Raw genomic sequence first — 23,951 nt, 5'->3', positions numbered from 1 at the left:
ATCATATAATCAACAAAATTCTGAAGAAATCACCTGTCACAAACTAAGCTGACTCCGTAAAACTAAAACTAAAAGCACACAATTCCCATCACAAAAGAAAAACAGATATTGAATATATACAATTTATTTAATAAATTAATGTCATTCAAAATACAGTGCCAGAACATTATGCAGTTGAACATGCTAGTAATGTTTGTCATGAAGCACCTGTGCTCATGTTAGATTGGCGGCACCCCGCTACTGCTAGTGGTTCCTGGGATTAATGCCAGAGCAGCACTAGTTATCTGCTCTTCTGCACCGCTAGTGCAGAGAATTCCTGAACAGTTCACCTTTCTAATCCTACCCCCCCACACACAACAGGTTAAAAAAAAACACACCCTGACAGCTAACGAATATCTATACACAATCACTCTACAGTAATGTTTGTTATTAAATTAAGATGTAATGACCTGGTTAACCCACTCTAAATCTTTAAGATGGAGAAATACGACAGCAGCAGGTAGTTATATGCATGAGCCAATGTTAATGTAATACAGAAAGTGGAGGCATTTACTGATTAAAGCTCCACACAGACCCGCACAATGAGGGACTAGCAATTCTTATTGCAAGCCCAGCAACTTAAGTCCACACCTGGTAAATGACCAGCTGATTGGAAGACCTGTATTCTAGATAGACAAGTATAAGTTAGTGAAAAGAGAATACATGCACCTAATAGTTAGACTGATCCTGCAGTCATACTTTCCCTGTGCAATACCATAAAATGGAAGATCTTCCTCAACTATAGGATTTAGACAACATTTCTAATACCAACATGGACATTAGTGTTAAGTGCAGCTCAATTAACTACACCAAAAAAAACTATTCCAGGACTTCAGAACAGAAGCACAGGAATGAAATACATATAATAAAATAACCTCAGCATAATTTGCGATATACCACACTAGGAACAGGAAACTACTTTAATAAGAGAACTTTTGGAACTGTACATACACAGGGCTAACAATGTTAGATAATCCAGATTTTTATGCTCATGATACACATAAAAGTTTCTCAATTATTGGATAATCTATTTCATATTATGGAAGCATATCTTTCTTAAGACTCACTGATATATATTATACTGATGCAAATATTAAGTAGGGCATAAAAATAAAATTTATCAAAGATAGATTTTTATGTACTCATATTCAGTCCTTTCATAGCCTCTCTCATTTAGCAAAGAAAATGACAAAGCAAATAGATCAGGCGTGCACTCCCTGAACTCCTGACTATACAGATGGTAGTGCAACCATTTCTCCATCCAGTTCAAACTCCTCTGTTCCATCCGGTGAAAAAAGATAAGTTGGTGGTTTCCATGGAGATTCTTCAAGGCAGGATGGATAAAGTTTCCCCACAGTGCATCGAAAATCTCTCCCTAAGTCCCACAGTACACGTTCAGATATATGCTGCCGCAGAGACCACCGGTCAAGTTCCAGATCATATTGGTAAGTGACATATTTAGCTCTCTCATTTAAGTGGGTTTCTCGCATAAACACACATAGAGAATTTGAGATCACAACAGCTCTAACACAGGGATCTGAGTACCTCTTAGCAGGGATGTTGGCTGCCATTTTCCACTCATTTTTATTCACATCATAGATTTCCACAGTTACTGAAGACCCATCTACAGTGCCAGAGGGGAGTCTTATGCCAGAATTGGTAGCAATGTGCAACCCTCCAATATAGAAAATTTTATCACCGAAAGCTGCAGCTGAAGCAAAAGACCTGCTAGTCTGTCTCATGGCCATTTCTACCCATGAATCAGACCTTGGAAAATAACAATACATGAGGTTCAGTGTCATCACATAAATGCAGTCATGAACCACAACTGCTGCACTCCACTGCCAAGCACAAGGCAAAGGGCTTACCATTGTCCATTCATCTTTCTCAGTGTCATATCTTTCTACGGTCCTCCGGTTAAGTTCTCCACCTACACTATCTCCTCCAATTGCATAGATATAGCCTTCACAGCAAACCAAAGATGGCTTTACGCGGACAAAAAGCATCGGGGTCTTTGGAAACCAGGTATTTTGCTGTGCATCAAACCAGTAAAAGCAATTCACAGTTCTAAAGGCAGTCTGAAGTTTGCTTGTTTTACTGTGATTTGTTTTTGTATTTTTCAGAGGAACTTGACCACCTGCTATATAGATGTCATTATCGGGAGTTACAACGGTCCCAACCTTATGTAAATCAGCTGGTGGGCTGCATAGCTTGTAAACTTTTTCTGCTTGGGGGCTGTAACAGACAGAAGAGTAAAGACTACAAGGATTTTCTGAAGATGCTTCAATGAAAATCATCATCTCTTCTTTAGTCATTCCAAGTCTTGGTTTGAAAAACTTGGGCATGGACTTATACAGACCTTGAACAACTACAGACTTATCATTGGGTGGCAGACCTTGAAACCAAGCTCTCTGTGTTACTTCTGAAAGTGCATCAATTCTGATTTGGCTAAGAACTGAAGACAAATACTGGGATCGTGATTCTGTGTTGTACTCTAGCCACAGCATAGCAGCTTCACGAACTGTCTCCTCCTTTTCTACGTTCAAATTGTCACTACTGAGAATGTCTATCAGTAAGTCATGTGACAGCTGCATGAAAGCTTCCTGGTGATACACAGCAGTGAACTTGTGCTCCACCATCCTTTTAGCACTTTGTTTTAATTCCTCACAACTGAACAGATCAGCAAAACTCAACAATCGCACACAGTTCTCTGCATTTATCTTTTTAATTAAATATTCTCGACAACGTTGTAACACATCTTCTACCTAAAATAGAAGGGAAAAAAAAGGCTGATAAAGGCAGGCTAGACAAATTTTATTTTTATGTAACACACAGGTATATTAATCAGATCCCTATACTATAGTTTTTATTTTTAGATATACATGTTTGGGCTAAGAGATAATCTTCCAGTAATAATAAAATTAGAAGACTATGCATAGTTCTGCATTTCGTCTTCCTGTCCAGTGGCCTACTTAACTGCCCTATTTAGGAGTCAGTAGTATAACATTAAATAGGCTCTTAAAAACCTAAACAGCCTTAAGGGGAAAGGGAAAGAAATTAATTCATGCATAAGTTATGTATTTTTTAAAGCCTAGCAAAATATGTAATTGAGAGAACCAAATGAAAACAATGTAAATCAGTATAGGAAATGATTACTGTTGAGAAGCTGGAATCTGGTTTTCTTAACATGGACAAGACAGTCATATAGAAGCAGAACATCATACACAATGCCTAACAGTAGTTATTATTTGCCTTTCTTACATGGAGCAGTAGGATAACCAATCAAAAGAATATATTCATGTGCAATTACAAATTACCTACATTTAAACGACCCATCTTAGCCACTCTAACTTTCCTAGATTTGTTGTTTCTTAAGAAACAGTAGATCTTGAGTCAGAAGTGCTACCTACTATACTTATTCAACGACACAGTGATTGACTAGAAGCAGTTTGTGATAAGAAGTCAGGTTGCTTGGATTCAAAACCTGGATTGGCCAGTCAACACTTGTACAATATAGACAAGTAGCTTTACTTCTCTAAGCCTCAGCTTTCTCCTGTGTAGGATGAGGAAATCCTTCCTTACAAGTGATTATTTTAAGAATTAGATGAGAACCTGTATAAAGCATTAGTACAGAACCTGGCATATAAAAACATCATTTCATGTGGTTAATAGTAAAAGCCATGTTGGTAGTCATAAAATGCCACATTCCCAGGCTTGCCAGGGCAACTTACTCCCAGAGGCAGAGTGCTGTTTTGCATTTGGCCAAGCATATGCCTATAGGTTTCATTAACATGATAGAAAAAAATTATAAGGAAAGGTATCACTATAATAACAGTGTTCTGGAATCCAAATTTCTTAAAATTCCTCAATTTTTTAGCAATTCTAAAAAAACTTGCTTTTAGAATTGCTAAAAAATTTTAAAAGGTAATGAAAACATATAAGCTATGGAAGAAAGACAGTTCTTACAGTAGGCATTTCTCCCTTTTAGGTTTGGATTTAGGATGTGAATGTCTTCCGTTCTAAAGCACCAGGAAGCTACCATGGCTTCAGTGTCCCCAGAGTTATAGGTATAGTAGGACACTGCACAATTTATGGTGGGGGGGGGGGAAGAATACAGAACTAAAAAGGAAGACAGGTACTTAAGGCATGGACAGACTGAGTTCTGGTTCCCAGAGTTACACCCAGAAACTGGCATTCGACCGGCATCATTCACATTTATTCAGCACACATTTATCAAGTACCTACTAGGTATCATGAACTGTACTCCCAGAATTTAACCTTTAAAGTTTCTCCCTTTGGAGAAACTTTATTTCTCCCTTTGGAAAAAATGAGGAAAATATTTTTATATTCCTCTTAAAGTTAAAAGAAATGTTGAAGGGGGGGGGCATTCCCTGGTGGTTCAGTGGTTGAGATTCTGCACTTCTACTGCAGGGGCCCCAGGTTCAATCCCTGGTCGGGGAACTAAGATCCCGCAAGCCACGCGGCACAGCCAAAAAAGAAAAAAAGTTGAGGGGGAAACACAGTGAAATAGCTTATCATATGTAAATATATCAATCATCACTTTTTATTTTAGTTTAAATAATTTTCCTTAATAGCTCAGTAAGGTCTCATGGCTATTATGAACATTTATGTTTGATAACTTCCATAAGAATCTTGACATTTTCTGTGAAAAAAAACATCAAAAATTAGCACATCTAAGCTTCTAGCCAAAAAACTGAAGCACTTAAATTTAACAAATGCTGTTAAAAATTTCTTTTACTTGAAATCTAAATCCTGTGGTATATTAGGCAGACTATGAAACTAATATGAAATTTTCACCTATTTTTTTAGTCAAGTTCCCATCATAAAACTAAGTTTATTAGCTGATCAAATCCTATTGTTTTTCCCTTACATATTTTAAAAAGAGTTTTACCTTCTAAAATCTGCATTAAAATTACATAGCTATAAGACTGAAAAAACTGCTTACCTGCAGGAAGCAAGCTGTTTCGTAAAGTTGTTCTACAGTGCTGTCATTTATTGCCAGGTTACCCGTGTATGCGTACGTTATTATTATCTGTAAGGTGGCTGAATCCACATTCCTCAGGTGTATGTGTGTCTGTTTGCTTTCACTTAGTCCACTCATGAACATGGCCCTATAGTAGAGATGGGGAAAACAAATGTAAGGCTAAAAAGAAAAACTAGACAATATGGGATGTTTATTTAGGGTATTTGCTGATGGACAACTTATAGGGAAAGCTTTCAAGGGAAACAACAGAAAATTATAATCCAGTGCCAAAGATATACCAAACTACTCCACTGTGCCATTCTGAGTGATAACATCAAAACTAATTTAATCCTTATAGTCATACAGGAATTCAGCAATAAAAAGGAACTCTATTATACGTGCTACAACACAAACCTCAAAATCATTATGCTCAGTGAAAAAAAGGCAGATACAAAAGACACATACTGTATGATGTGTATACAAATATATATGAGGCAAATATATAGAGGCAGAAGGGAGATTAGTGGTTGCCTAGGGCTGTGGGTAAGAACAGTGAGTGACTGTAAATTGGCACAAAGTGATGGAAATGTTTCAAATTAAATTGTAAAGATACTAAAATTCATTTAATTGTGTGTAAATTTGATCTCAATAAAGCCGTTAAAAATTTCATTTACTCAAATGATTTCCTAAAAATATGCAGAACAGTTTCCTAAAAATTACATGCAGGAAAATATGCTGGAAAGGCAATTAGTGTTGTGGAGAATACAAAGTAAAATGCCCATATACATGGAAGAGGTAAGAAAACAAAGAATATTGTTGCATGTACAGAAATGCCTATAGTGATCATAAATGGGTAGCACAAGAACTAGCCTGGGCAACCTCAAGGACAAGAAGATGAGAAAGGCTTTAAAATGGATAAAATAGTGAGTCAGGGTAGAACATAAGAACTGTTTTTCCCAGTGACATTGCTGAACATAAGGGCTCATGAAAAACATCGGAAAGATAACTGGCAGTCAGATCACAGAGGGCTTTTTTTTTTTTTTTTTTTGGCCTTGAGGCATGTGAGATTCTCAGTTCCCCGACCAGGGGATCAAAGTGGCACCCCTTGCATGGACAGCACAGAGTCTTAACCACTGGACCGCCAGGGAAGTCCCACAGAGGGATTTTAAAATGCGATATAGGAGGGAATTCCCTGGCAGTCCAGTGGTTAGGACCCAGTGCTTTCACTGCCGGGGCCCGAGTTCAAATCCCTGGTTGGGGTAAGATCCGCAAGCCCCTCAGCATGTCCCAAAAAAAAAAAAAAAACCACACATACACACACACACACACACACACACACACACACACAGAGACATACGAGTCTGAGCTTTTTATTGTAGACAGTGAAGAAGGTTCACTGAAGGGTTTTCAGCATGGATTTATTAGCATAATAAAATGTATTCTAGGATGAATATTTTGTACTGACAGACCTCAAGGGCCAAAGGCTGGAGATAGGAAAAAGGGTTCTGAGGCTACTGCAATAATCTAGATTAGAAGTAAGAACCACCTGAGCTAGGTTGGCAGAAATGGATACAAAAGCTTTTACAAAAAACCAACAAGATCTGGTGATTTTCTGAACGTATGGAATAGACTATAGTAGGAAGTAGACAGGGAAAGAATCAAAGCTATTTATTTTCAAGTACCTGAAAAAAATGTTAACCATTGAGAGAAAAATTATAAGGTCAAGGAAAACAGTTAATCTTGCAAAAAAGGTGAGTTAAATTTTAGATATGTTTGAGGTGCGAGCAGCTGAGTCAAATGGAAGTAATACAATAATCAGTTAAGTATTTAATACAACTGGAACTTTGAAGGTCAGGCATTAATGCAGAAGACTGTGAATTATCTACAAAATGACATGTGTTAGAAAAAAGAATGACAGAAGGTTGAGAAACATTCATCAGAGAAATAAGAACAAGCCAGTCAGTACAATGCTACTCAGGGCAAGAGAGGTAGGGTGTCAAAAATGGTAGTCAAGGATAACAAACATTGCAAAAGCAATTAGGAAGGCACTAGTGATTTCTAGTGTAGCTCAGAATGAGCAGTAAGAACAGCAACTAAACTTCAGGCAGTTAGGGAATGGAAGAGTGGCAAAAACATCAATCAGGGTGGTTGATAACTTCCTCCCAAAGAATACAGAATGGCCATTAATAAACCCAACCAAGTAACAGAGATTAGGAAGTGCTGTTGAAAAATACCCAAGATGTGACAAGAAACTAATAAAGACACCAATTGCTACTGGCTTCACTTGTGTGGCCCGGGAGAATGGGAAATAACAAAAGCAACCTGAAAAGAACTATAGGAGCTCTGAGTAAAAATGCAAGATTTAGGGGTCATGTGCTTTTCTGTCTGTGCCAGTAGAAGGTAGTTAACTTTGAAAGAGGAAGTAGGGCAAGGGAACAGCTGACTATACAGATGACACTGAGACTGGTTATTCTAGACTATGGTTTATGACACCAGAAAGATGGACTTCTGTGAAGGAACTATGCTTCCTGAAGACCAAAGATTAGTAGAAGCCTAGCCAACTTGATTATAAAAATCTTAAACAGACTTTTTAAAGAAAGAGTAAATACTGAATTGCATAATATTATAGGAGGCTAAATTACCATAGTGGAAGAGGTGTTGAGTAATTCTCAAGTAATCCCCTTCATTTAGGGTCTAAAATGAAGTGTATATGTTACCAAGAAGAAGAAACTACCATTTCAGAGGTTCTCTGGATTTCAGAAGTTCTTTTGATTCTTAGTGGGATGGAACTGGTAAACTACAAAGGAGGAATGTATCTGTTTCAAAAGGCAAAATTTCTAATAGTAAATTTCTAATGATAAAGATTGATAGCAACATTATATGTAAGGATACCAAAATCTACAAACCTGAAAGCAGAATCCAGTTGAAGAACACTTGGGAGAAAATCAGGTTATTATTGTGGGAATATACAATAACAATAATCTACACAGTCCAGAGAATATATATGGGAGGGAAAATTAATATATAAGTGTCTTTGTCTTGTGGATTATGAAACTGGTCCAGACACAGGATTTTAAAGATGGATGGCTTTAAGCCCAAACATGGATAGGACTACTCTTTCTACTATTATTTCTACTTCTTAGTATCTGATTTGCTTTAGGGAGAATATATTCTCTCAGAACACCAAGGATGCTAAAAAAGGAAACTAGTTAGTGATAAGTTAATAACAGCAGCCTTAAAGAGAATGTGTTGTTTTTAAGATTGTAACATTAATGAAAAACTTCTTGGCCTTCAGGAAAACCAATTCCAACCCAATTAAAGATAAATAATAACCTCAGGGCTAGAGAATTTAAAGAACAGTGTTTTATCTATACAATAAAAAACAGACTTAGCGAGGAAGAAAAAAAGGTAAGATACCTAACCCATAAACCCATGTGTTACTTCCTGATAAAGATGATGACAATTCAGAAAATATGGAGATAGACTTTCTGCATAGGTTTAAAAGTTACACAAGATGACTGCTAAAATATTACCACAAAAGATTCTACTCTATGATTACAAATATCAATCTGAAAATCCACAACTAAAGCATATAGCTCATTCCAATAATGGATAATCAATTTGTAATTAATAACCATTAAAAAGGGAGAACTAATGGACCCAGGTTTGATTGAATCTATAACCTTGAATTTCTAACACCATCTACTAAGTCAATAAATATGAAAAAACAAAAACAAACAAAAAAACCTGACCATCACAATCATCTGGGAAGCTCTTAAACATACAAATCCTAAAACTCTAACTCAGACCCACTGAATCATAATTTCTAGGTTTGAAATCCAAGAATCTCTATTTGTAGAAGCACAAGAGGATTCTGAGCATTCTCTAGATCCATTAAATTCTCTAGAACCACTGTTTGCAAATATGCTCAGCTTCCTAAGATAAGAAAATCAATGTCTGAAATTGCATGAAATATCCACAGCTAAACCTGAAACAGTGGCAGGCAGAGCAAGGCAACTGACATTTGGGCCTTAGCTTCTAGAATCATCATGAGATGTGTTATACTAAGGAATGTTAAGTTTCTACACCTTCGTGTATGTTAGCCTTGAAAAGTCAAGATTAAACCTGTCCTGTCTACAGCTGCCACTAAGGAGCAGCAGAAAGTAACTTTCATTGCTGATCTCCACTTATGCCAGCTAAGATTTGTAGCAGGAATATACTGGTCCACATTTCATTCATCTTTATTCTCCCTGTCCCTTTCAAATATTAAGTAAAAATTCAACCTAAGGGCAGAGACCAAATATAGGAATTTCTACGCCTTAATTCTTTTCCTCCCATGAAACACATAATAAAGGGAAACCTATCTTAAAAAGATTAAAAGTTGCAAAAGATCATAAAAATGTAAAGTTAAGCTTTATTTATTTGTAATTAGCAAACAAATAACTAAATCAACTTATAAATTCTGAGGCACAGAGAACAAAACCATTATTAATTATTAACTATTTCAATCTGGCAAGGAGTCTGGTACGGCTAAAACAATAGCACAAATGATGAAAGAAACCAAGAGTGAGTAAAGGAACTCATTTTTGCAAAGGAAATAAAAGTCCTTAACATGTCTAAACAGTACCAATTATCTTCTAAAAGTTATTATTAAGCCTCCTGTAACTCTTAAATTTATAAACAATGACTGTTTTCTAAATGTAACATTTTAAAATCTTAAGAGTAAGTGAAAATTACCCCATTCGTTTTTCTTTCTTTCAATGAAAAAATAGTATTCTGAACCTTTTTGCCTCCCCATCATTAAAACTTTACCTTAGTTAATTTCAACAAATTTCTTGTATTTAATCCTTTGTAAAAACTTATTTTGCCTGCCCCTTACTTACACACGCAAGGAGGTGATTTGACAAGCACTATATCACCCAAATAGAAAATTTTTTTGTTTCTTACTTTTTTCTTTTTGTGGTTCGCAGGCCTCTCACTGTTATGGCCTCTCCCGTTGTGGAGCACAGGCTCCGGACACGCGGCATGTGGGATCTTCCCGGACCAGGGCATGAACCCGTGTCCCCTGCATCGGCAGGCGGACTCTCAACCACTGCGCCACCAGGGAAGCCCCCAAATAGAAAACTTAAGCAAAAATTAAGACACCTAACTTTTTTTAAAAATTTAAATAATGTTTAAAAGATTAAAACAAGCTAACATTCTGCATTTGAAATTACAAACTAACCAAGATTACAGTACTTACCTAAAATAAGAACTACATGTTGCAAGAACCATCTTATGACAAGGGAATTCAGTGCCCTCGACAATTAACACTATGTCCGTAAACAACTGCTGTTCATAAAACAGTTTTAACTGTTCCAACAAGGACACAGCATATTCAGTATTGACCTGCTTCTCGTCTTGAGTGGACATGACTGTATTCCATTAATATATCCAGGAACAGATTAGAAAAATCAGTCTTACTGATGGAAGGTCAAGTGAATGCTTCAGAAATAAAGAAAGGAGAAACTCTGCTTGCTGTTATCTGCAGCATTCAGAACCAAGATTGATACATTCACTAATGAGCAGTATCTTTTTAGGCTTAGAATCACTACCAGGTCATCCTGTGTTAATTAGGTTCTTCAGAGTTTTTCAACACAGTCTGCAGATATCTTGCTCAAATTTGTAACTGTTGTTCAACTCATGAGTGAAAGAGAGTAACACACGAGGTAGATTTTGTGGCAACATCCTATGTTCTGTGGATCCTCTGGAGTAACTAAAAAGAAAAAAAAGTTCAGTTAGAGTATCTAGGTCAGTACATTTTTAGAATACAATGTTTAAAATCGCAGACTTAAATATGAATTATTTTTTGAAGTTCAACTTTAGACATTACCATAAAAATGAAACATGAGAAAAGGGACATTTAACAAGTTTATTACATTTGTGGTTTTAAGTTAATTTTTTGCCTTCTATACAAAATATAAACATTCTAGAAAATAAGGAACACATCAATAAGCATACAGTTTTTTAAAAGTTCTTTAAAAATAAATAATTTCAATTACCAGCAAAGCCAAATCTCCTACTTATTTGTTTAGGGGCAATACATGACTGTAATTGAAGAGAAAAAAAAAAACCCTTTCTCTTGCAAGGAGATTCTCATTTGGGGAGTATAATTTAAATGTATTCACACAGCCTTTATATTTAAATTACTTAAACTATATGATAAATAGATTGAATTTATTTCCAAAGCATAAACTATATTATAAAATTTGCAGCTCAATCCTGTAACGGAGATAAATACAACATATCTCTCTCTGTACAGTGGTTCCTTCCTAGAAATCTTTATAAGAACATACAATTTTACTGAAAAATGAAACGTAAAACATGATAAAATAGAGGAATGTATTCCTACATGAAGACTTCATACTATACAGATATGAATGTTCTCAAAATGTGTAAATTTAATACAAATCCAACTTGCAGAAGATTCATCTGGAAGAATTCACAAATACTGCCAAGATATTTGAGGGGAAGGAAGAACAAGTTTTTCCTCATACTCTTAACAAATATTAAAATGTATTACAATTCTACAATAAACCCAAGTAAACAAAAATAAATAAACACAATAGGTAAATAAGTAAATACAATACATCCATGTTAAAAAAACATTAGATATGATAAAGATAAACAAGTCATTTCAAACTAGAAGATTGGGTTATTTCAACAAATAACGTTGGAACAACTGGTTACCCACTGAAGGAAAAAAAAACCCACCTAAGTTTTAGTCATACTGCATACCATTCATCAAAAGAAATTCCAGCTGCATTAAAGTTTAATTTAAAATGTTATTTAGAAATCAGTATTTACAACATATGGCAAAGGAATTACAAATCCGGAAAAACATATAGAATATACAGTGCTAATAACAGTTAAAAACTATCACCTATTTCCTAATTAGATGACTCTTAGCTCCATAATCAGAAAGTCAAGTGCTGTTGACATGAAACCTATAAATATATTTGACCATCACTGGAACCACTAATACTTTTTCTCACAAAAATATCATCCATATGTCAGAGAAGATCACATTGTACTTCCTGCCAAACTATACTATTACATGAACTGCAAACTTGACGTAAGACTGTCAAATTTCCAGCCAAGTTAACTATATGGAAGTAACTAAAATAGGTGCAAAGGCAGAGACTTTGGGTCATTTAAGGTAATGACTTTGCTCTTCCAAATCTGAAAGTTACACTATAAATCTAAGTTTACTACTATAACCTCTAAAGCTAATAATACCTAAAATCACTGGCTATTTTCACATATTAATAATGCAGCAAGGCCCAGTGTTAGTGAGGGTGTCGGGAAACGAGCATTCTTACAGAGGAGTATAAGTTGATACATACGTATAAGCCCTTAATCAAAACTCTTGGGACTTCCCTGGTGATGCAGTGGTTAAGAATCCACCTGCCAATGCAGGGGACACAGGTTCGAGCCCTGGTCCAGGAAGATCCCACATGCCATGGAGCAACTAAGGCCGTGTGCCACAACTACTGAGCCTGCGTGCCACAACTACCGAAGCCTGCACGCCTAGAGCCCGAGCTCTGCAACGAGAAGCCACTGCAATGAGAAGCCCACGTACCACAACGAAGAGTAGCCCCCGCTTGCCACAACTAGAGAAAGCCCATGTGCAGCAACGAAGACCCAACAAAGAAGACCCAATGCAGCCAAAAATAAATAAATAAACTTAAAAAAAAAAAAAAAAATCCGCCTGCCAATGCAGGGGACACGGGCTCAAGCCCTGGTCCAGGAAGATCCCACATGCCGTGGAGCAACTAAGCCTGTGTGCCACAACTCCTGGGCCTGCGCTCGAGAGCTCACGTGCCACAACTACTGAAGCCCGCGTGCCTAGAGCCCGTGCTCCGCAACAAAGACAAGCCACGGCAATGAGAAGCCCACACACCGCAACTAAGAGTAGCCCCCGCTCGCTGCAACTAGAGAAAAGCCAGCGCTCAGCAACGAAGACCCAATGGAGACAAAAACAAACAAACAAAAACAAACAAACTCTTGGAGCCAGCTGTGTTCTAGAATTTAGAATTTTTCAGATCTTACAGAGGTAATGTGGTACATATATCATGTATTACAAAGGGTCTGGGGCAGAGCTCCAGAACTGAACATGCTACTATTCTGACTGAGGGAAATATGCACATTGTGAAAAATAATACTATATACAGTCTTATGTTACTTCAGGTCAAGTTTTGCCAAAAAAAAAATTTTTAACTTCATTTTAAGAGGTTTTTGAATTTCAGATTGCAAATGAAGTATTATGGAAGATATATTTGGCATTGAAAATGCTTAATACCTCAATCTTTCAATTCTACCTCTAAAAATTTATCTTACAGAAATGCATGTATTAATAGACTGTAAGTCCTAACCCCAGCTGCAGGACCCAAAATTGTCCCCATCCATATTTATTTATTATTAGTTTTTAAAATTTATTTTACTTTATTTTTGGCTGTGTTGGGTCTTCATTGCTGCGTGCAGGCTTTTCTCTGGTTGCGGCGAGCGGGGGCTACTCTTCGTTGTGGTGCACGGGCTTCTCATTGTGGTGGCTTCTCTTGCTGTGGAGCACAGGCTCTAGGCACATGGGCTCAGCAGTTGTGGTGAACAGGCTTAGCTGCTCCGCAGCATGTGGGATCTTCCTGGGCCAAGGATCAAACCCGTGTCCCCTGGCAGGTGGATGCTTACCCACTGTGCCACCAGGGAAGCCCTCCATCCATATTTAAACCAGGTGACAGGAACTGGTGGCCAGTGCAGGGATGGATTTAGATTAGACTCCAGAATTCCTTGCAGGGTAGCTGTACAGGTTCACTCTGGTCATTTCTCTGACCTCATACTATGACCTGATTTTTTTGCAGTGACTTTTTTGAGCCCCATTGAATTTGTCTCAGTTTTACTAGATTTGATTTCTTTTTATCATATGCATAAAACTATTAAAACTGAAGTCTGCTTTTAGAATACTACATGGCGAGCCAACTTTATATAATCTCATTGTCACTGCTTTATACACCCTATTCCCACCCTTTCCTTTGAAATCTAGGGTACATTTCTTCCTAATAAAGTAATTTTTATTTATGATATCTTAATATTAAAATAGGCAGAAAAAGTCATTCAGACATCATATAAAGTCAACTTAATTTAAACTGATCTGTATCTAGTACAATCCAAAATAAAATTCAGTGTCCCTTCTCTGGGAACACAGCGACTTCAAAATGTATTAAATAAAAATGGGGAAAAATGGCAAAGTTTAAGATGATCAACAACAACCACCTTAAATGCCCGTAACATATTTTTTATAACAAGATTCCTTCTCTCCTAAAAATAAAACTTAATTAATTTCCCAACTTGTTCCAGAAAAAAAAAACCTTAAAACCAATATCCTACATACTCTGAAACATTTCACAATGTCTGTACCATATTACTTAATAACCAATGATTTGACTCATTTTATGAATTTTCCCTTTTTAATAAATATATTGTACCATATATCATTCTGTGTTATACCTAAAACTAGTTTCAAAAAAAAAAGTCATACTCCCTGTTGTCTGTAGCATTTAGCATCCTCAGGCTTAGTAATTCTCAGGTATCAATGAAATTGTTTACTTAATTTTCTATTATAAATTAATGGCTACTTAAATTTAACTCAACAAATGTTTGAGTATTTACTAAAGGCTGGTCGTTGTATTGTACTCTAAGGACTCAGACTGAGAGTTGCCAACCACTAGAGCTCCAAGACACCAAGTGCATTTACCCTTACTACAGCCAAAACACGACTATCATTTAAAAACAGGGTGTTTTAAAAACCAATTATTCCAGACAAACTCAAAAACAAAAAGAGGCAGGCAAATGAATAAAATCTAGCTGTCGTGCTCTTTCATTTCCAAACTTTTGATAGAGACATAATACAAGAAAATTTTATTCTTTACCATAAGAACAATTGTAGCACAAGTAAAACGAGGAAAGGAGGCAATTGGCACTTGTCCCCATTGCTAACAGTGGTTCACATTGCAGAGGAAGGAAAAACTTATTGAAGACCTATTTAAACCTTCTGAATTTTGTTAACATATGCAATGATTATTTAATTAAAAAAACCAAACTTTCAAAAGGTACACTACTCTCTTTTATCATCATAAAGACAAAATATTTTAGGCTTTGCAAGCCATTAAGGTCTCTGTCCCAAATGCTTAATCTACTGTAGCCTGAAAGCAGCAAAAGTCAACCTGTAAATAAATGGACATGACTATTTCAATAAAATGTTATTTACAAAAACAGACTGCAGGCCAAATGTACCAATCTCTGCTTCAGGCTGTTTCTTGATCAAATATTAAGAAATTAAAAAAAAAATCAGTGACAAAAATACATATCTCAAGCTGTTTTTCCTAGAAGATCGTTTTCCCTTCAGATCACACGAAGGAAAACGCACAAACCTCAAATGCTTGAAAGTTGAATTAAATAAAATTCTTATAAATTTATTTATTTATTTATGGCTGTGTTGGGTCTTCGTTGCTGCACACAGGCTTTCTCTAGTTGCGGCGAGCGGGGGCTACTCTTCGTTGCGCTGCGTGGGCTTCTCATTGCAGTGGCTTCTCTTGTGGAGCACCGGCTCTAGGCGCGCGGGCTCAGTAGTTGTGGCTCACGGGCTCTAGAGCGCAGGCTCAGTAGTTGTGGCGCACAGGCTTTGTTGCTCCGCGGCACGTGGAGTCTTCCTGGAGCAGGGCTTGAACCCGTGTCCCCTGCATTGGCAGGCGGATTCTTAACCACTGCGCCACTAGGTTAAGTCCTAAATATAATTCTTAATCTAACCTGTATATATTCCACGTTTCAACTGAAATATTTTAATGTCTCTTACCTAATCACACAACCGCTTTCCCCACTTACTTACAGGCTCAGTGGACTTCTGAAACACTTTTTTTTTTTTAATCTAATGTGAGTATCCTTTATTAAGCTTAGAAAAAAAGGACTTTTTTCCTAAAGATAATCTGCTGGGAAAAACTCATAATGAGAAAAAACTATTTTAGAGTCAAAAACACTTTCTCTTTTTTTTTTATCAACTACAACATATTTACATACATTTGAAAAATAGAAGATGTATACAAGACAATGTGTAAAGACATTTAGTGAACACATGGATTCATTAGATGAACCAAGGGCCAAAGACTGGGAAACCACTATTACTTGCCACATTTCCTGGTACCAGGCACCTCAAGATTAATAGAAAAGTCCTGTATTTTATTATTTTTTATTTTTTTTTAAAGTCCTGTATTTTAAAGCTGGTTGTTAGAACATATTCCACAGTGAAAAAAATCCAACTAGAATAAGAATTAAATGGGAGTCATACAAACACAATATAACAAAATTCAGAATCTAATAAAGTACAATGTACTCTGGCATTAAAACTATGCACATTCTTACTTTTTTTCTAAGTTCTGCGCTCAATTCAATATTTTTGATTGATCTGTTTGGTAGCAGAGAATAATAGCAATGAATAAGGTTAGAATGCTATACATAGGATGAGATCCTTTCCTTTTTACCGACTTCCTGCAAATAAGTACAGAACAAAGACCAACTTATTTTTAAATCTAAGAGCTTCCTGTAAGAACAGAAAATTTATAAATTGCTTGAGATTGGGAGAAAAAAAGGAAAAGCCAAAACTTTGATCCTAACATTTTCTCTAGGATAGGGGACCCCAATCCCTGGGTCGTAGACTGGTACTGGTCCCCAGCCTGTTAGGAACCTGGCCACACAGCAGGAGGGCAGCCTTACCGCCTGAACCATCGCCTCCCCACCACACCCCCGCCCGTGGAAAAACTGTCTTCCATGGAACCAGTCCCTGGTGCCAAAAAGGTTGGAGACCGCTGCTCTAGGATACCCAAGCCTCCAAGGTTCTACTGAGTGAATTCCACCACATAAAACAGTTTCAAAACAAACATTCTGTTATTAAATGGTCATTAGGATTAAATCAGTCAACAATTCATATCAATATATACAATTCTACTTAAAAATCTGAAACACCTCTTATGGAAAGTTATTTCAATAGGTTTTCCTCCCTTTGAATAATCAATTCGACTATAAAGTAAATTTTCACAGAGCTAACTTGTTTTTCATTTTCACCATAGAATCAAACTGTAGAAAAATCCAACTTTCAAAGTACCTGTACAGCTGACCCTTGAACAGCAGGGGTTTGAACTACACAGGTCCAGTTTTTTTCAATGGTAAATACTACAGCACTACACGATCTGCAGTTGGTTGAATCCTCAGATGCGGAACCACAGATATGGATGAACATAGAATTTGGAGGGCTGACTATAAGCTACATGCAGATTTTCTAGCATTAGGAGGGTTGGCGCCCCAACCCCAAGTTATTCAAGGGTCAGTTGTACTCCAGAAGTTTACATTGGTTGTCTGAAATCCTCACTTCACTTTCCTATTAAAAAACTGAAGTCCTTAGGCTGCAAAAGCTAAAGTATGCCCAAAAGTGTATCTGCAAAGAAAATTTACACAAAGTAAATGCTACTATAATACTCATAATTTAAAAATAATAGTAATAATAAATTTTATAGGATCTAAATACTGATATTCAAGGAACAGGAATCAAGATTAATTAGAAAAAGGTGTGAAATATTAAAATTTAAAAAAATAATTCCAAATACTTTCACAGGTTTCAGAGGTTGATGGCAGTGGTTTTTTATTAGGGGAAGCAGATGTGTCTAACTTCACTTTGAAATCTAGTTTTCATTCCCACAGGTGTGTCATTTGTAGTGCTCTTCCACAGAGTAGCTATAGAAACTCAAACAGATACAAAACAAGCTTTTCCAATGTTATACAGGGAAGACCTGGAGGATAAAGGAAAGAATAAAGGATTAAATAACTGATTGTGAATATGAGACTGCTCAGCAATTAACTGAGCTGTATATGTGAAATGAGGAAGGATAAAAAGATGGGGAGGAGGCTGCAAACAAGGACTGCACAAAAATTACACAGTAAGGATAAAACAGTGATAAAAAGGAAGGGCAGTGGGCTACAGGTTATCATCTGTATGAAGCATTTTCAAGCTGTATATTAACTTAGGTGATGCTCCATCTTCCACTGCTACAAATCTCAATACAGAAGATCAAAAACTTTTGTTAGAAAGAATCCAAGGCATTCTGAATTTCATGTATTGCCAAAAAATTAAGAGCGTGAACTGTGGAGCCAAATTACTTGGGTTGAAATCCCAGTTCTGCAACTTACTAGTTGTGTGACCTTTTTCTGTCATGAGTATGCTCATCTGTAAAATGGGGGATAAAAATAGAATTCTTCTCAATGGACTAAGAATTAAATGAGTTCTATGAAGAGCTTGGAACTGTGCTGCCTGACACGCAACAGTACTACTGTGTGCAAAAAAATTTGCAATTACTTTTATTAACGCACTCACTGGTCAAGCTTTTTGTAGTACTTTCCCGACTTTCAAAACTTCACACCTATACAGGTCTAAGGGTCCCAATTACAAGGTCTCAACACTCAAACACAGTTCTCTTTTCCCGCTGGGTGAATGATATTTTAGATAAGAGAAATTTATTCAAAGATTTTAGGGAGTATTTTGATGGTACAAATCATGAAACAAACTAGTACAACAAAGACTAACCTTGAGAAGGCTGATGCCCATGCAGAAAAACTAAATGATACCAGTCATAAAACAAGCCTTTCTTCATTTCAGTGAGAAAACAGGTTTCTCCTTAGGGAGGACAAAATATTGGTGCCAGAAATACTTTGCTTTCAAGTTACCAAAACAACCCTGACAGTTGAGAATGTTTGGAAGACCACCTGATCTTCAGATTGATTGTCAACCACTACACAAATTTTTGGAGTCGTGACAAGCATCAATTAAAAGACAAACAACTGGACTTCCCTGGTGGCGCAGTGGTTAAGAAGCCACCTGCCAATGCAGGGGACATGGGTTTGAGCCCTGGTCTGGGAAGATCCCACATGTCGCAGGACAACTAAGCCCATGCACCAAAACTACGGAGCCTGCACTCTGGAGCCTGAGAGCCACAATTACTGAGCCCACACGCCACAACTACTGAAGCCCGCGTGCCTAGAGCCCGTTCTCCACAACAAGAGAAGCCACTGCAAGAAGCCCACGCAGCGCAATGAAGAGTAGCCCGCGCTCACCACAACTAGAGAAAGCCCGTGTGCAGCAACAAAGACCCAATGCAGCCAAAGGAAAAAAAAAAAAAAAGACCAAACACCTTGCCTTTTAAATAATGTATCAAGTTTGATATATTTCAGTACAGCTTCCTCTACTCTAATCAAATTCAGAGCCTAGGTCTATTTCCTTGTGTTCCTCCTTTCCAACTATACTGAAAAAACTACATGGCTCCATCAAGTTAGTTATGCTCAGTACCCTAAGTAAATTCAGGTCACAAGAATAAGCTTCTGTTCTACATTATGAATAATAAGTTATCTCACTTTTAAAAAATTAAACAAGAACATAAAGGAGACACCATCTGTGATAGAATAATTATATGAGTGTAGTATGTCCTTTTATTTTGGATATCACTTTTCTCTTTTCTTCTCAGCTCTACATAGACTTAAGAAAGCTGGAGAAGTATAGACTAAAGCAAAACTGACCTTAACCTTTTCAATGGGATTTCATTTTCCACCAAATCAATCATTTTTTTCAATCACAACAGCAGAAGAAAATATTTCCCAGATAGTAAATATATTCATGAGGTCATTAAGGGCATAGCTGCTTAATGATGATTATGACTATTTAAATTTCTCAGTTTCTTTAAAAAAAGGGGGGGTAAACTGAGGAATACTCAGAATCCCCTGCCTATCATGGAACCTACTACACGTTGCCACTTGTCAGAGGTATGGGAGTGGAGCTGAAAAAAAAAGGGAAGACTTTAAAAAACATCTCTCATTAAATGATTACATTTTCTCCAAATTTTCTACAATAATCCCTTCTTCCCACACAGAGGAATCTAGGTACTGAAAAAACCAGCAAGGGAACCAGGAGTACCCCTTCATATACTTAAAAAGTTACTTGAGGGCTTCCCTGGTGGCGCAGTTGTTGAGAGTCCGCCTGCCGATGCAGGGGACACGGGTTCGTGCCCCGGTCTGGGAAGATCCCACATGCCGCGGAGCGGCTGGGCCCGTGAACCATGGCCGCTGAGCCTGCGCGTCTGGAGCTTGCGCTCCGCAAAGGGAGAGGCCACAACAATGGTAGGATCGCGTACCGCAAAAAAAAAAGTTACTTGAAATCAACTTATCATTTCCAATACCCTGAGTTATTTAAATATGATCTGCTCTATTCAAACTCCACAAAACTGAAATGATAAGACTAAGATATAATGAAGGACTTTGACATTTTCATTCATATTTTTTATGATAGCAGGACCAATCCTTTTTCCTGGGCTTAGGAACGAGAGCAAGAAAAAATACAACTCTTTTCTAAGTATATGAGTAAAATCTTTGGGAAAATCAAAGCATCTTTTGGCTTTTGTGACTGCATTCAGGTTTCTATGAATTTACCATCCACTTTACTTTTTTTTGGCTGTATTGGGTCTTTGTTGCTGCGCATGGGATTTCTCTAGTTGTGGCAAGCAGGGGCTACTCTGTTGCGGTGCACAGGCTTCTGATTGCGGTGGCTTCTCTTGTTTCAGAGCACAGGCTCTAGGCGCGTGGGCTTCAGTAGTTGCAGCACGTGGGCTCAGCAGTTGTGGCGCATGGGCTTAGTTGTTCCGCGTCATGTGGGATCTTCCCAGACCAGGGATGGAACCTGTGTCCCATGCACTGGCAGGCAGATTCTTAACCACTGCACCACCAGAGAAGTCCCTACCATCCACTTTAAACACATTCAGTGCTCAATATTTGGATTTTATGAGACAGCTCGTTATTTCCATTAACCAGAAGAAAATATATGGAGAACTGTGGACTAAAGCACTATGACACCTTTATTCCCACCCATCTCCTTAAAGGGCATGTGAATTATCAAAGCTAACAGATTTTATGGTACTGCTTATGAGAGCAAAAAGGAGAGAAGAGTTATAGCACTTAGAACTCTTCTTACAAAACTGTCGAGAAAACAGAACTATGTGGAAAAGCACGAACTATAAAGCAAGCTCAACAGAAATGCCATAGCCCCGTACTGTTTACTGAGGACAACAACCTCTTGAGAATTTCAGGGCCCAATCTAAAGCGACTTCAATAAACACTAGACCAACAAAAGATCAAAGTGAAGAAGTAAGCTTAACATTAGGAAAATTCTACATCAAGACTGGAAAACAACTGACTGGTTTGACTTTTCGATTTACTTTCAGTCAGAAAAAGTCCTTCTAAAAAACGTCAGGAAAAAGGTCCTTACCAAAGGTTAACTAAAGTCAGTCACTCACAATTGCGAGATTTGAAGTCCATACCACTCAAATTCAGGCAAAAATTCACAACACAGCAGGAAGGGGAGGGGGGAACACCCTGTCTTAAAAAAAAAAAAGAGAAAGAAAACCACTCTGTTAATTCCACCCAGTTAACTGATTGCCTCAATAGAAGAAAATAAAATTTTAGTTAGACCACATTGCTGATAGGGTTGTCTGTGAATGCCTGAATGCTAAGTGAGCCAGACGTACAGATTCATGTGTCAACAACACGTGACCAGTCCTGTACCTTACGTTTTTATAACACTACTGATATAGAAGATAGATATTTCACACAAACATACCCTTTCATAGTTAATTTTACATTTTTAGATTCTTTTTCTATTTTCATTTGAAGGGGCAATCGTGGCATCGGACAATTCTAGAGATCTGTGGAGGGTGTATTATTCTCTCTTTGAGGTAGTATAAAAAGAGATCTTAGATCAACAAACGAGAAATAAAAAACCTGTTAACTCAAAATAACCGGTCCACATCAACCTAAGGGATATTCTTCCAGTTCACGGTTTCTCAATTCATAGGGAGAGAAAGGTGGTCGAGTTCAATAAGTTAGCGATTTCACAGTCTAAAGTAAATACGTACAGAATTTTCCGTTTCAAAGGGCAGTTTCTGCTTTCTTTTTAAAATCATCAGTAGATCACAATGGGGCCTCAGTTAATCTAGACATCTCTTGGTTACTTCAAAAGTACCGGGAAAAAAAATGCAAGGAAGGTCTTGCCCTCCTACTGCCCACCGTCTCGCGAAGACGCCGCGAGTCCTTAAGGGAAGCAGCTTCATTTTGGCAATGCGGGCGCCAGACGGGGCCAGGGCGCCGCCTGGGAGACCCGCGGCCGGAAACGCCCCCGCGAGTGGCAAGCCCCGCCGCCCCTGCCCCAAGCACCGGCCGGAGCCAGAGCCGCAGAGGGGCCGCCGCCGGGGGTGGAGGGAGGCGCCAGCCGCCCGCGCCCCTCCCCCGCCCGCAGCGGAAGCGTCTCCGGTTTGAAAGATGCCGCCGCCGCCCCCAGCCCGCCGAGCCACAAAGGGCCGAGCCCCCTCCCGCCGCGGCCCTCCTCCCCCAATTCCTCCACAGGTCGTCCCCGGGTACCCCCGCCCGGCGCTGGCGACGCCTGCTTACCCGAGTCCCTCAGTCCCGAGGATTGGGATCCGATGCGGCCGGTGGCCACGAAGACACTGGGCCCCTCACGCGCGGCGGCGGGGGCGTGGCCCTGTTGCCGCGACTAGGGCCGGGGTCTCGCTTCTGCTTCCCTCCGAGGAAGGCTGGCGCCGCCGCCTCCCCTTCCTTCCGGTTTCCCCTCGCGCCCTCCCTCGGCCGGTCCGTCCTGAGCGGAAAGCAGCGTCCTCTCTGGGCGCAGCTGCACTCTCCACAAGGCCCGACCACCGCCAGACTCCTCCCACGGGAGCCGCGCAGCCTGCCCGCGCCGCCTCGTCAGCCCCGGGGCCGCGAAACGCCCGGCTAGCCGCTCCCGCCCCGCCCCTGCGGCGCGCTCTCGCCCCCTTGGCGGGCCCCTTCTGAGGCCCGGGAACGCGCGGACAGCGGACCGTGGGCCAGCCTTCGCCAGGTTTCCCTTTCCGCTGCTCGCCCGCGTCTAGCGGCACAAACGTCAACTTTGCAGTTTCCCGGGTTCTTGAGACGCCCCCCCCACCCCGCCCGCCCTTACCCTCGGTTCCCCCGCCCTTTTCCTTTGCCGGATCCCACCGGAAAGCCAAAACAATTGGGTCCGCGCAGGCGCGTGGAGGAAGAGCCGGAAGGGCGGGGAAGGCGCGAGGTGAAGGGGAAACGCTTTTGAAGGGGTTTTCTGGAGAAGGTCAGCGGAGATCTCGCGTAGGGCGCGTGCGCGGCGGAGGGGTCGCCCCCGAGACGCCCGGGCCTGGGACGCCAGGGGGTTTGGGCGGTGAAGGCTTCAGGCCTAGCCCGGCGAAAAGGGAGGCGGGAGAAATTCAGTGCTAGGAAATGCGGACAGCAGGGCACCAGGTTTTATGCCGTAGAGTGATTTTTCCCTCTTGAAATATAGAAATTTGCAGGCTGAGTCGGGGAGTGGAAATGAGGAGGACTAGACAACACAGGACCAGGGAAGAAAGGGAGATGTTGGGCGGCTGGCTGAGTGGGCTTTGTCTCCTCGACCCCTGCTCTCCAAAACACGCTCTGCACGTATCAAAGCACTCTCTGTTTTCTTGATCTTATCAAGAGAGGCTTCATGTCCTGGTCTCTAGGCCAAGGAAAAACTCGAAGCAGCACCTGAAAGAGCCCGCAGTTCTGGGGAAGCTCTGCACGGGAAGCCTTGAGCTAGTTTGTGCTGCGATGCAGCGGCTCCCCGCTCCCCGCAGTAAGTTCCCAAGAAGAGCCTTCCGCTTCACAAAGCAAAGCCTTTGTAGCAGCTGTAGGCTGTGGCCCACACTGGTGCGGTTAACTTGGTACGGCTTGCGAGCCTGCAGGAAGTCGTAGATTTACTCTCTCGTTTGATAGCAGTAATTCACAG

At 39.4% G+C, this 23,951-nt stretch overlaps 3 protein-coding genes and 1 non-coding gene across 8 annotated transcripts in view; 2 read left to right on the top strand and 2 right to left on the bottom strand.

The window, feature by feature from the left end:
• The window catches only part of AVL9 (AVL9 cell migration associated), a 96,394-nt gene extending 93,414 nt beyond the window's left edge, over positions 1 to 2,980 (top strand). Inside the window, exon 19 of the transcript XR_007479048.1 lies at positions 2,163 to 2,980. The gene's annotated coding sequence lies outside the window, so the exon portion shown is untranslated. The remainder of the gene's footprint in view (positions 1 to 2,162) is intronic.
• Positions 1 to 23,951, bottom strand: part of LOC117201351 (retinitis pigmentosa 9 protein-like) — a 207,397-nt gene that overhangs the window by 139,777 nt on the left and 43,669 nt on the right. The window lies entirely within an intron of this gene.
• KBTBD2 (kelch repeat and BTB domain containing 2) lies at positions 109 to 23,080 on the bottom strand. Of its 3 annotated transcripts, none has more exons than XM_012533048.3 (4): positions 22,589 to 23,080; positions 10,266 to 10,778; positions 5,006 to 5,171; positions 109 to 2,804 (listed from the first exon to the last, which is right to left on the bottom strand). In XM_012533048.3, the coding sequence occupies exons 2-4, from the start codon at positions 10,433 to 10,435 to the stop codon at positions 1,269 to 1,271; spliced, it is 1,872 nt and encodes a 623-aa protein (XP_012388502.1). In that variant the 5' UTR covers positions 10,436 to 10,778; positions 22,589 to 23,080; the 3' UTR covers positions 109 to 1,268. The 3 variants fall into 3 exon arrangements, with proteins under 3 accessions (XP_012388502.1, XP_049570420.1, XP_049570421.1); XM_049714463.1 differs by lacking the exon at positions 22,589 to 23,080 and adding an exon at positions 21,411 to 21,521; XM_049714464.1 differs by lacking the exon at positions 22,589 to 23,080 and adding an exon at positions 21,439 to 21,521.
• On the top strand, positions 4,428 to 4,500 carry TRNAR-UCU (transfer RNA arginine (anticodon UCU)). The gene has a single exon. It is a non-coding gene; the product is annotated as a tRNA-Arg (tRNA).

The sequence above is a fragment of the Orcinus orca genome, chromosome 9 (assembly GCF_937001465.1).
Source record: "Orcinus orca chromosome 9, mOrcOrc1.1, whole genome shotgun sequence".
In the NCBI taxonomy this organism is placed as follows: Eukaryota; Metazoa; Chordata; class Mammalia; order Artiodactyla; family Delphinidae; genus Orcinus; species Orcinus orca.
This window is presented reverse-complemented; position numbering and strand designations above follow the sequence as displayed.